The sequence below is a fragment of the Pongo abelii genome, chromosome 1 (assembly GCF_028885655.2).
Source record: "Pongo abelii isolate AG06213 chromosome 1, NHGRI_mPonAbe1-v2.0_pri, whole genome shotgun sequence".
Classification (NCBI taxonomy): Eukaryota; Metazoa; Chordata; class Mammalia; order Primates; family Hominidae; genus Pongo; species Pongo abelii.
Window position 1 is genome coordinate 232,904,403 of NC_071985.2, and position 12,939 is coordinate 232,917,341.

Sequence of the window (12,939 nt, forward strand, 5' to 3'; positions counted from 1 at the left end):
GTGCCACTGGCTGCCTCCGGCTCTCTGCTTACGTATGCCATGCATACCTCCTGCCCCGCGGGACCACAATAAAAACCTTGGCAGATGGGAGTCTCTGATCAGCACTGTGGGCTGCACACCTGTGGCATGGAGGCTTGGGCCGTGCCCGCCTCTGGCTGGAGAGGGTCTTGGGAGGCTTGGGCCGTGCCCGCCTCTGGCTGGAGGGTCTTGGGCCAGGGTGGAGGTAGAGGGTAGCAGGGTCAAATGGGACCCTGGAGGTTGGTCCCTGGGTGCAAGTTCCAGATTGAGTGGGGAGCGGGGAGAGTGATTGAGAAAGCTCAGGCCCAAGGCCGCCTGGGGTGGAGGTTCCTGGCCAGGCGCTGACAAAGGCCGCCGGCCCCTGAGCCCCAGGTCGCCCAAGGAGCTTGGGAGTGGCTGACCCCTGGGGCTCTGTGTCCTTGGAGAAGGAGTGTAGAGACCTGCTCCTCTTCCCCTCCACACCTACGCCCACCCCCTGCTGCACCTGGGAGGGGGTCCCAGGGCCCCTGAGCACCCCGAGGAGTCCCTGCAAGGGCCCACACGGCCCCTATGTCCCTGCCATAGGTGTCCAGGGGGACAGTCACCTTGGAAACCACAGTTTCTGCTTGAGCCAACCTTCTGTCCACCCTGGGCCCCGGCCGTCCCACTCCTGCGCACTTACCCCGCCACCAAGAGTCCTGGGATCTGAACGAGAATGTCCACAACGACTTCATGTAACATGGCCCCACAGTGGAGAAACCCAGGCGTCCGCCAGCAGCGTGGATGCGCGAGTGCTGGCGTGTTCAGATGAGCTCCCAGCTCCCTGGCTCACACCACGGGTGTCCAGAGATGCTCCCAAGGCCCCGGGGCCGTCCCCGGCCACGCGGGAATCCTCTCAAGCTGGTGTCTGGGAGTGGGGTATCCTTCGAGCAGCACAGAGCCTGCTCCCCTGAGCGCCAGTCACGCCCGAGGCCACAGCTCGGGAACAAGGCGGGAGCAGCCCTGCAGGCTTCCCGCAGGGAAGACACCCCAGGCGTCCAAGCAACGCCTGTGTCCCTCGGGAGGTGGAGGTGCCTGTTTGCCACCGTTGTGCTTAACAGACGTCAGGGGCTGAAGTGAAACACTCCCGAGGGCTAAGACGTCTCACTGCGCTTTTTTCTTTCTTTTTTTTTTTTTTGCCGGAGTCTTGCTCTGTCACCCAGGCTGGAGTGCAGTGGCATGATCTCAGCTTACCAACCTCTGCCTCCCGGGTTCAAGCAATTCGGCTGCCTCATCCTCCCAAGTAGTTGGGACTACAGGCACCCAACACCACACCCGGCTAATTTTTGTATTTTATTAGAGACAGGGTTTCACCACGTTGGCTAAGCTGGTCTTGAACTCCTGACCTCAAGTGATCCACCTGCCTCGGCTCCCTGGAGTGCTGGGATTCCAGGTGTGAGCCACCACGCCTGGCCCTCACTGCACTCATGAGCAAGAACACACAGCTGAGGCCGGTCACGGTGGCTCATGCCTAGAATCCCAGCACTTTGGGAGGCTGAGGCGAGATGATTGTCTGAGCTCAGGAGTTTGAGACCTGCCTGGGTAACATGGCAAGACCCTTTTTCTATGAAAAATAGAAAAAATCAGCCGGGTGTGGTGGTGCATGCTGGTGGTCCCGGCTACTTGGGAGGCTGAGGCGGGAGGATCACTTGAGTCCAAGAGATGGAGGCTGCAGTGAGACGTGACTGAAAAAAAAAATAAAATGAAATTTAAAAAAATTACTTAAGAAGAAACACATGAAGCCTCATGGAAGGTTTTGCTGAGGGCCTGGCACGGCCTGGACGCTCCGGCCACCGTGGCTGGTGTGGCCCAGCCCCGCAGCTGCACCTGCTGCCACACACAGCGTCCCTGGGCCAGCCTTCCCTCTCCCTGCGTCCTCTAACAGTGCGCGCTGCTCACGGCTGTCCAGGCCTCCTGTGCCTGGCGGATGGCTCGCCCCCGCCGGTGTCCTGGAAGTGGGGAACCGGCCTCGGGGGTGCACATTGGGAGCGCCAGGCGCCACTCACAGCAGCCCAAGGTGCCGGGACCACAGGTGGCTGTAAGGAAGACGCCCATCTCTGGCCTCGGGCTGCCCTGGACCCCTCCTGCCTCTGCAGCTGGTTTTCTCCCCCGTGTCTCTCTCTCCTCAAACCTCTATCTTCCACCCACTCTCTGCCAACCACAAGCCTCCCCCCGCAGCACAGGGAAGTCAGAGGCCATCCAGTCCCCCACCCAGCACCTTCACTGAGTTCCCCGGGTTCCTGCACACGGTTCAGCCTGCAGACCCTGCACAGGGTTGGGGCCACGCCTCTGAGAGGCCCCCGCCCCCGCCCTGTGGGGCAGGCGAGGCCAGGCCTGCAGACAGGATGGCGGGTGGGTGGAGGAAGGGGTCAGGTGGCCAGGACTGGAGTGGCCAGATCCCGTGTGGCCGGCAGGTCAAAGGCTGTGGGAAACGGGCCTCCTCCCCAAACCTGGGGCCCACACCCATCGCTTCCTGTCTCCTCCCCTCTGGACACAGCACCCCCCAGGCCCTGTGGGACTTACTCCCCAGCAGGACCCCCTGCCGCAACCCCAGATAGACACGGGGCCACCTCCTCTTGGTCTCGGTGCTCACCCTCCCCGCCCCCTCGCCTGACGCCATCTCTGCTGGCAACTTCTGTGCCATCTGTGCCCCAGGCCCTGCCTGAGCTCTGGCTCGGTGCCCATCTGCACCCTCCCCCTGGGGCCCCACAGCTGCCCTTTTGGACGCACGCAAGGGCTGTACCTCACCTGGCCCGTGGGCTGCTCTGCTGTGTGAACGCCTCGTCATTTGTGTCACTGGTGAGGTGCTCACAAAATACCGGAAAATAAGATGAACAAGTCACCTCCAGCTTCGCAGCCCAAGGATAGGAGTCACGGGGAGCCGGGGAGGGGCTTTCTGCGGAGAGAGGGATGGGAGGGTGGACGTCACACCCCTGCAGCCCCTCCGGGGACCACCCTGTGTGGCGAGCTGCTCGGGCTGTTCCAAGTGTCAGCTGCGCCACGGGGCGGCGGGGAGGGGCTCCTCTGCCCACTGGCCACCTCCCACTTGGCGCCATAAACTGCTCGCCCCTTTAACTCTGTCCCTGCCTCTAGACGGATGACTCACACCGTGTGCTCTGATGAGCATTCTTTCTTTATTTTTTGTGATGGAGTCTTGCTCTGTCACCCAGGCTGGAGTGCAGCGGTGTGACTGACGAGTGTTACTTACAGGGGACGCATGGCATCTTCTCGGGCTGCCGTCTACTGGTGCTCACCAGGATTGGGGGTGAGCTCGTGCTGGTGCAGAGCCTGCCCCGGGTCTCCTCCCTGAGCACCTTCGCCTGGCGTCCGGGTCTGATGGCGCCTTTTTTTTGTTTGTTTTGTTTTGGGGGGGGACAGAGTTTTGCTCTTGTCCCCCAGGCTGGAGTGCAATGGCACCATCTCGGCTCACCGCAACCTCTGCCTCTCCGGTTCAAGCAATTCTCCTGCCTCAGCCTCCCGAGTAGCTGGGATTACAGGCATGCACCACCACGCCTGGCTCATTTTTTTTGTATTTTTAGTAGAGATGGGGTTTCTCCATGTTGGTCAGGCTGGTCTCGAACCCCTGACCTCAGGTGATCCGAGGCCCACCTTGGCCTTCCAAAATGCTGGGGATTACAGGCGTGAGCCACTGATGGCACCTTTTTCTATCCAGGGGCCCAGACCCCCTCCCAGCCTAGGGACTGAAGATCTCCAGGCCTCTCAAAGGCCCCCAGGCCCAGCTGGCCCCACCCCTTTCCTTCTGAGAGTCCGGGCAGCCTGGAGCTGCAGAGACCCCTTCCTTTTCTGCAGTGTCTGAGGGCTGCCTCTCCAAGGCAGGCTCCTACATCTTGGATTTGAGAACTCCAGGGTGTCACAAACAGCTAATTCCTGTCATTTACCTTGGAAAAGGAGGAACCGCCTTACAGGGTGAGGCGGTGGCTGCAGGTCTCAAAGGGGTGTGGAACCACATCCAGCTGTGGGCACAGCCACGCTCACGTTCCCGAGAGCCCCCGTCCCCAGCATTCATGGGGGTCTCCACCTGTGCTGGACGGCGCAGAAGCAGGGCTGGGCAATCCAGGGAGGCTTCCTGGTGCAGGCAGGGTCCCAGAACCCCTCGGTGCCCACAGGGGAAACTGAGGCTCAGAGAGACATAGGACAGCCTCCCGAGAGCTCTGCGAGGGGCTCCCCCTCGACTCCCTCCAGGACCCGGATCTGTCTGGTGTGACGGATGAAGGTGGCTCAGAGAGACCTGGGTGGGAGCCTGAGATGTGGCAGATCCGGCAGGTCGCTCTGCCCTGGGCCCTGGGTGCCCGCGGGGGCGGCTGACGCTGACCCTCGGGTGTCTGCGGGGGTGGCTGACACTGACCTGAGGAGGCGCCAGCACCCTCTCATCTCCCCACCAGCTCCTCCTGGTGCCCCTCCCAAGCCCCGGGGAGCTTCCTGGGTTGGCCTGAGGGGGGTCCTGGAGAGCAGTAAGCAAGGGGGAGGGGAGCCCACAGGCCTGCAGCCCATGGTGAGTTTCACACCCGAAGCCGGCCAGGTAGGGTGCGCTAAGCTGAGGGGTCCCTGTCCCCATTCTGTGGGGTTCCCCAGCGCGGGGCTCCGTGGCTGAGGCTCTCTGGGGGTGGCCAGAGTTTGTGGAGACCTCTCGGGGACTCACAGATACCACCCAGAGGCAGTGGGATGGAGGGGTGATTGCCTGAGTCTCGCCCTCCAGGTGGCCCCCATGAGACAAGGTGCTAAACGCCGCCCCCTGCACTGGGGCCTACCAATGTGGCCGCAGACTTTGCATAGAAAACCTTTCTGATCCCTGCCAGCCTGGTTTCCCCGCCCCTGCCGGCGACCTGCGGAGGACCGGGCTGTGTCCGCGGCGTCCACACCCACTCCTCACAGGCGTTTCACCTGGGTCGGGATTCTCAGGTCATGAACAGTCCCAGTCACCTCCAGGCAGGGCGGGTGAGGACGGGGACGGGGCGTGTCCAACTTGCTGTGGGCTCTTGAAACTCGAGCATGGCACAGCATGGGGCGATGGGCGCGTTTGGGGCCCTGTGCGGCCTGGCGCTGCTGTGCGCCCTCAGCCTGGGTCAGCACCCCACTGGGGGTCCCGGGTGCGGCCCTGGGCGCCTCCTGCTTGGGACGGGAACGGACTTGCGCTGCTGCCGCGTTCAGGCGACGCGCTGCTGCCGCGATTACCCGGGTAAGTAAACCGCGTTTACTTAACGGGGACGGCCAAGGCGCGGCGCAGAAGCCGGGACGGGCGGGCGCCCCCTTCCCGAGCTCAGACCGGCGCTGCTGAGGTCTAAGGAGGGAGGGCACACGGCCGCCAGCGGCCGGAACCTTCCGGAGGGAGGCAGGATCCCAGAGGGAGGCGGAGGCGTGCCAGCTGCAGCCAGTGGCCCCGGCGGCGAGGAGCAGGGGTGAGCCAGGTGGGAGCGCCCTCAAGAGGGGTCTGGGGTCCCGAGGACGCTGGCTGTTCCAGGTCCTGCTAGGTGGGTCGTGAGCCCTTGGCCATCGCCCAGCCCCCTCCTGCCCAGTTGAGGGCCCCCCTGCACCACCGTCTGGCCTGCTGCCTGCCTCTGACCTGCACCTGGGGGTAAGGGTTCAGTTGACACGGCTGGTCTGGAGAGGAAGCTGGCAGGGAAGTCACCCCAGAGCTTCTTCCTCCAGGGCCTGTGGGTTGGGAAGGGAGGCTCTGTCCGGAGGCCCAGTGTGGCTGGTGGTGGGGACAGCAGCGCCCGGACACCAGGCAGGCGGCCTCTGAGGTGTCGACGGGCCTCCAGGGGACTGTGCACTGCTGGGGGCCACCCCTGGGTCCCGCAGGGGCAGCTCCTGGTTGCATATGGAGTCAGCACCTGGGCAGGGGCAGCTGTGGGGCGCAAAGGGGGAGTAGCCAGGCCACATGTCCCCAGGAGAAAGAGACAGCTGGACAAACCCAGGGTCCGGACTCCCAGCCAGGAGCCCTCTGCTCCCTGGAGCCAACTGTGGGTGGAGAACAGACAACCTCACTCCCCTGGAGGGCCGAGGGGAGGCCTGAGGAGGAGGGGCCTCAGCCCAGCTGCTGGGGGGCTGGCCTGTCTCCTGCCCAGGCGAGGAGTGCTGTTCCGAATGGGACTGCGTGTGTGTCCAGCCTGAATTCCACTGCGGAGACCCTTGCTGCACGACCTGCCGGCACCACCCTTGCCCCCCAGGCCAGGGGATACAGTCCCAGGGTAAGTCCTGGAGGTGCCTCTGGGAATCCACACAGGCCAGGGGTTCCACTAGGGCCCGAGGCAGAGCTCGTCGGCGCAGGTGTCCGGCGAGGACGTGTGGTGTGTGGGGTCCGAGGTCCTGGGTCCTGTGAGGCTGGGCAGGCCAGGCCATGCTCAGGCACCACGGGCCATGCAGCTCTGGGGGTGTCCTGTCCCTGCTTTCTCGGCCTGGGCTTCTCCATCCAGCACGAGGGCTGTGAGAACCCTGCGGGGGGTGGGGGTGGGTTCCAGGAGCTGTCTGGCTCTCAGGCCCGGAACACCCATCCTGTCTGTCCTCACCGAATACTGAAAGAGCCTGCCGTGTGCCCCCCAGAGTCCTGTCTGGGGCCTGGGGCTGCACCCTGTTCTGGAAGGAGCAGCTCAAGTCCTCTTAGCAGCTTGTTTACCTGACAGGAGAGGCCAGGCTGGGCACATGGGGGCTGGGAGGAGTTACAACCGGGGAGGTTGTGTGAGGTTGGACGGGGCAGGGTCTGGGGTCAACTGGGACCCAGCCTCACTCTCTCTGGGACCCTCACTGTTCTCCACCCTCTGTTCTACTGGGTCCTGCCTGGCTTCTGCCCACCCTCAGCCCCCAATGGGCAGGCCTTTCCCCTCCCTGGCAGGCCCACTGCACTCTGCGCACCTCCCCCAGGTGCCCTCACTGGGCCCCACCCCAGACGCCCCACCTGGGACGGCCAGACATGGGCCCCAGTCCTGGGCCATGAAGAACTCTGTTGAATGGATGATGGCGGGGGGCATTCTACTCAGCACCCAGACCCCAGATGGACCCCTGCACTGGCCTGATGCCCTCCTCATCCATCCCAGCAACTCCACCAGCCTCCCTCCCTCTCTCCCTCCCCTCACACCCCCGACCCCACCCCCAACCAGGGAAATTCAGTTTTGGCTTCCGGTGTATCGACTGTGCCTCGGGGACCTTCTCCGGGGGCCACGAAGGCCGCTGCAAACCTTGGACAGAGTGAGTCCCGGGTGGGTCCTGCCGGCGGCCGGGTGGTCCAGGCCCACTCTAAGGAAGGGTCCTCTCCTGTCCCTTGCACTGTGGTGAGCCCCAGTCAGCACCGAGGGCAAGAGCCGGGGCCTGATCGGAGGCCGTGTCGTGTATTCCAGCTGCACCCAGTTCGGGTTTCTCACCGTGTTCCCTGGGAACAAGACCCACAACGCCGTGTGCGTCCCAGGGTCCCCGCCGGCAGAGCCGCTTGGGTGGCCGACTGTCGTCCTCCTGGCCGTGGCTGCCTGCGTCCTCCTCCTGACCTCGGCCCAGCTTGGACTGCACGTCTGGCAGCTGAGGAGTCAGCGCATGTGGCCCCGAGGTCTGTCACAGCCTGGTGGGGGGAGGTGGGGGCATGGCTGCCCGCTGACCGTGGCCCCCTGCAGAGACCCAGCTGCTGCTGGAGGTGCCGCCGTTGACTGAAGACGCCAGCAGCTGCCAGTTCCCCGAGGAAGAGCGGGGCGAGCGATCGGCAGAGGAGAAGGGGCGCCTGGGAGACCCGTGGGTGTGAGCCTGGCCGTCCTCCGGGGCCGCCCACCGCAGCCAGCCCCTCCCCAGGAGCTCCCCAGGCCGCAGGGGCTCTGCGTTCTGCTCTGGGCCGGGCCCTGCTCCCCTGGCAGCAGAAGTGGGTGCAGGAAGGTGGCAGTGACCAGCGCCCTGGACCATGCAGGTCGGCGGCTGCGGCTGGGCCCTGCAGGAGGGAGAGACAGACACAGTCATGGCCCCTTCCTCCCTTGCTGGCCCTGCTGGGGTGGGGTCTTACGACGGGAGGCTGTGTCCGTGGGTGTGCAGTGCCCAGCACAGGACCTGGCTGCAGGGGGCCTTCAATAAACACTTGTCCAGTGACCTGAGTGGATGCATGCTGGGTGCTGGGGGAGGACGGGGTGCCTGGGGCTGGGCTTTGGGGCACCATGCCCATGCCTGGCCGTGGTCCCCTTCACAGGGGGCAAAGCGGAGGGCAGCCAGGGCCCATTCTGGGAACTCCTGGCCGGGTGGGGGTGGGGCCCGAGGAGGGGCCATTCCAGTCCTGGGCCCAGCGCTCCTCAGGGATACAGGCTCAGCGGCTTCCCCCATTCGGGGGCTCTTCTCTGGTGGCCCTGGGTCTCTGGTTTCTGGCCACACAGCCTGCCAGCCCCTGGGTGCCATCCAGCACTTTCTGGTGGTGAGGGCCCTGTCTCCAGGCCAGCCCTCTCTCCTCACCATCCCACCCTCGGCCTGCCCAGCCTCCTGCTCCAGGCTCCAGGTGAGATCTGATACAGGCTCGCTCAGCTGCTGGGGAGTGGCGGGCAGGCCGGTGCAGGCGTCTTAGCAGCACCCTGGAGGCACCGCACACCTGGCCCCCAGCTCAGCTCCCAGTGGGGCGGTGGGCCCAGCTCACAGTAGGTGGACGGGGCAGAGGGGACGTCAGCACCGCCCCCCCCAACATGGGACCTGGAGTGTGGAGAGCCCAAGGGTGGCACGCGACACCAGGGAAGGTGCTCAGCCCTGGAGGCAGGACCCGGCCCTTCAGTGCTGTGGCGTACTGGGCTCGGGGCTGGGTACTGGGCTGGAGGCTGGGTACTGGGCTGGAAGCTGGGTACCGGGCTCGGGGATGGGTACCGGGCTGGGGGCTGGGTACCGGGCTCGGGGCTGGGTACCGGGCTCGGGGATGGGTACCGGGCTCGGGGATGGGTACCGGGCTGGAGGCTGGGTACCGGGCTCGGGGCTGGGTACCGGGCTCGGGGATAGGTACCGGGCTGGAGGCTGGGTACTGGGCTCGGGGCTGGGTACTGGGCTCGGGCTGGGTACTGGGCTCGGGGCTGGGTACTGGGCTCGGGGATAGGTACCGGGCTGGAGGCTGGGTACTGGGCTCGGGGCTGGGTACTGGGCTCGGGGCTGGGTACTGGGCTCGGGGATAGGTACCGGGCTGGAGGCTGGGTACTGGGCTCGGGCTGGGTACTGGGCTCGGGGCTGGGTACTGGGCTCGGGGCTGGGTACTGGGCTCGGCGCGCTCCTCCCGTGTGATCCCCGGGGCGGCTGAGCGGTCGGGCCCTGCCCCGCGCACTCCTGCCTGCAGCCCGGATCCTCCCCGCCTGGCCCCAGCTCCCCCCACGCGCCCCCCACCCCGGGGCTGTCCCGCACCGGCCCCAGAAAACACCGGCGGCCCGCGTCGCGGGGCTGACTCAGCGCGGAAACTCCTCGTGGGCGACCTCGCGTGGGCCTCGGCGCGGAAACGACAGCGCGGGGGCGGCCGGGCTGACGCACAGCGGACGGGCGGGGGATTCCGCGGGCGGCGGGGCGGGCTCTGGGCGGGGTCTCCGGAGTCCCCGGCTCCTCCCGGGCCCGCCCCGCGCGCTTCACCTGGAGCGCGACCCTCCGGGCCTGGCGGGGGCCCCAGCGTGCGTCGCGGAGCTCGGGGGAGGCGGGCGGGGACTCGCGCGTGGGGGCGGGGGCGCCTCCGGGGGTCTTCGTGGGGGAGGCCGAGGGCAGCGCAAGCCCGCTATGGAGGGGGGTCCTAAGGGCGCGGAGGGTCGGGCGGGGCCGGGTGCGGAGAAGGGGCCGGGGTCGCCGCGGAGAGGCCGCCGCCCCCTCCCACTCGGGGCGCAGTGGTCTCGGCTCCCCCGGGAGGGGCCCCTCTCTGCTCCCCCTGGAAGCCCGAGCCACTCGCACGGGGCGGCCTCCATCTGCCCGGAAAACCGCAGCCGCCCCAACCTCCCGCTGGGGTCGGACTTTTGAGAAAAGGGCCGGAGGCCACCTCTGTTCCCAGAAGTGCTTCCGGCCGCTGCGGAGCCTCCCCTCCCAGCCAGCCCCCTCCCCACCCTCCACTGAGATCTGGACTTGGCCGTGCGGGAACCCCCCGCAGCTGACAGAGACACCTATGGCGGGGGCCCCTTCGCAGACAGAGCTGGACACAGCCTTTCCCAGCCCGAGGACAGGTGGGGGGGTCCTCGAGGGACAGGCGGCCCCCGGCTGCCCCAGCTGCTGGGATCTGTGCCCGCTCACCAGGACCTGGGTCATCACTGCTGTCCCCTCGGATGCTGGGCTGAGCTCAGGACAGGACAGGAGAGGGCTAGCTCCTCTCGGCCAGTGACCCTCATGGGAGGCGGTGGCGCCTGGCGTCGGGGAGGAAGCAGACCCCTGCCTCTCAAAAATCTCATCTTCCTGGAAACCAGGAATTGGGGGTCTTTCCGGAGTTGGTAATTCAGTTGTCCTGGTCCCCGTCTTAAAGACACACTCAGGGGAGAGGGGCTGGAGGGGGCGGGGGCACAGGGGCCCCCATGGACACGCAAGCCTCGAGTCCTCCGGGGTCCAAGGTCTCTTTAGCTGAAACAGACACGCAGGCCCACTGGCCCTCAGCAGACCCCAGGCCCCGGCTGCTGATGAGAGTCTGTGCTGGTCAGGCCCCATGATGGAGGCTGTGGGGATGGAGGGTGTGTGTGGCTGTACCTGGGTCCGAGTGGGGGGCAGCTTAATCCCCCACACCTTCCCCTTGAGTCCCCTACCTGGCAGCAGGACCCAGGACTCACCTGTGGAAGACAGGGGGGGAGAGGGAGGTGGCGGGGGTTCAGCTGTCAGGAGCCTCCACCTTGGGTCCCAGGCTCCAGGAAGCGCCCCGATCCTGCCTGAACTTCTCGTGTCCCCGAGGGGTTCTGATGCCTTTCCTGTGGCCCCTGGCTGGTCACTTCACTTGAATATTGGGGAGCACCTTGTACTGCCAGATACTCAGGCCCCACAGTCCCCCTCTCCCTGGTGGTCCATGCCATTCTGGCCTCACAGACGAGTGCTTATGGGCTGGGTGGCGGGGATGTGGCCGTTGCTCCTGGGTTCTCTGGAAACCTTGTTTATTCATTGACTTTTGGGCTCTTTGGGGCACCAAGGACTCCTGAGCAGGATCTGGGTCCTCGGCTTAGGTCTTCGGGGGGCCCTGGGTTGCGGGGGGGGTGGGGCTCGGTCACCACAGGGCAGGCCACTGCCGGCGTGCACCCTCCTCATGGGTCCTGGCGGTGACACATCCAGTCAGGGCCCAGGGGCAGCAAAGGTTCCATTGTCCCCTCGGGCTCAGGTGACCTCTGCTGACATCGTGGGGCCCCTGAGCCTGGGGGTGTAACCCCACCCGCCACAGGGAGGGGAGCTGGACAGTTCCAATGTCACCAGGGGATATAGTCCTGACCTGGGATCATGGCGTGACACAGCACCAGGCATGTGGGGCAGAGCCAAGGGCAGAGGCCGGAGGGTACAGGGTAGCAAGAGCAGAGGGCAGTGTCGGGAGGACCCCGAGGTGATGTGGCCGTTAGTGGCCTTGGAAGCCAGCAGGCAGTGTGGCCCTAACCCTAAGAGCAGGTGTGGATTTACCAAGTCCTGGGTGCTTGGCCAGCCATGGAGGCTTCACCCCTCCCAGGCCCCTCCTGCTTCACCCCTCCCCGGCCTCAGTGGGCTGCAGAACAGGCCGCTGCTGCCCTTGGCCCCGAGAGGGTCCCGCAGACCTGCTGGGAGGGGTCTGGGGACCCCATCACAATGACAGGTGTGTTCCCAGCCCCTCACCTGGGAACCCCCACTCCAGGCCCCAGCGAAAGGACCATGTTGGTGAGGGCTGCCCCTGGCCTGGGTGGTTCCTCACTGGCTCTGAGACCTGGGGCCTCCTTTGGCCTCTGTGGTCCCCAGTTCCCTCTGTCCTGCCTTCTCCTCTCCCTGGCGTCCTGGCTGTGCCCCACCTGCTGTGCTGGCCAGAGACCACAGCCGACGGTGCCTTCTAGGGGTGCCGCGGCCGCCGAGTCCCGGGGAATGGAGCTGCCGTCCCCGTGGAGCGCAGGCTGGCCACGGGGCCAAGGCAGACCCTGCTGGCCCCTCAGTCCCCCGTGGCTGCGGAGCAGGGCAGGAGGAGGGACTGGCGACTTGGCCGTGACTGTGTGGAGTCGGGGGCAGGGCATGCGGAGGGTGGGGCCCCCCGATCCTCAGGTCTCTACCTGGGGGCACAGAGGCCTCGAGCCAGCCATCGGGAAGAGGCCCATACACTTTAGCTCTCTGGGTGGGAGGTGGCTGAGGGGGTGGGCAGCTGTGGACGCCTCAGAGGCCCCGGGCCACCAGAGCTCTCCTCGCAAACCCCCAGGCCCATGGGGAACAGAACCATCGGCGGCCGCACGGGGCTGACCAGGGCCTGGCCAGTGTGGGCTTAGCGTGTCTTCTGTGGGACCCTCTTGTTGGGGCTAGCTGCCCTGTGCCCCTCACCCCTGGCGAAGTCCTGGGGCTGCTGCAGGAAGGCTGGGGGCTCAGGGAGCTGGAGCGCCAGGCCTGGGGCTTGAAGGCCCGGGAGGGTTCTGTGCCGGGCGGGCTGGGGCGAGCTCTGTGGGTGCCCACGGCAGCAATCCTGGGCTTAAGGGGGTCCTCCTTTGGAGCTCCAGAGGGGTTCAGATCCTTCCTGGGGATGCCAGGCAACGGCGGGTCACAGGCCAGGCTGTGGGGGCCGTGGGGTCACAGGGCTGCAGGAGGGTCCAGGTGCTGAGGGGCACAGGGTGGTGGGTGGGAGCCCAGGATGGGGCAGCCCGGGAGGGAGTGTACACCAGCTGTGGGGAACCCCCTCCCTCAGGACAGCCCCCCAGGACTGGGCCCAGCCGCGGAGACCCCCTCCCTCAGCACAGTCTCCCCAGGGACAGGGTCCAGCCATGGACTGGGGACTAGTGGGGCCTGGGGAAG

The 12,939-nt window shown here is 66.2% G+C and overlaps 1 protein-coding gene and 1 long non-coding RNA gene across 3 annotated transcripts; one reads left to right on the forward strand and one right to left on the reverse strand.

Annotated features, from left to right (window-relative positions):
- Nucleotides 1-194: 194 nt before the first annotated feature.
- On the reverse strand, nt 195-11,728 carry LOC134760164 (uncharacterized). Of its 2 annotated transcripts, XR_010137095.1 has the most exons (4): nt 11,420-11,714; nt 10,776-11,246; nt 2,785-7,960; nt 195-1,721 (listed from the first exon to the last, which is right to left on the reverse strand). It is a non-coding gene; the product is annotated as an uncharacterized LOC134760164 (long non-coding RNA). The 2 variants fall into 2 exon arrangements; XR_010137097.1 differs by having other exon boundaries at nt 10,776-11,728.
- Nucleotides 4,756-7,792, forward strand: TNFRSF18 (TNF receptor superfamily member 18). The gene is made up of 5 exons (XM_009236005.4): nt 4,756-5,233; nt 6,123-6,245; nt 7,152-7,239; nt 7,389-7,591; nt 7,656-7,792. Exons 1-5 carry the CDS (start codon nt 5,047-5,049, stop codon nt 7,778-7,780), a joined length of 726 nt encoding a protein of 241 aa, XP_009234280.2. The 5' UTR covers nt 4,756-5,046; the 3' UTR covers nt 7,781-7,792.
- Nucleotides 11,729-12,939: the final 1,211 nt, after the last annotated feature.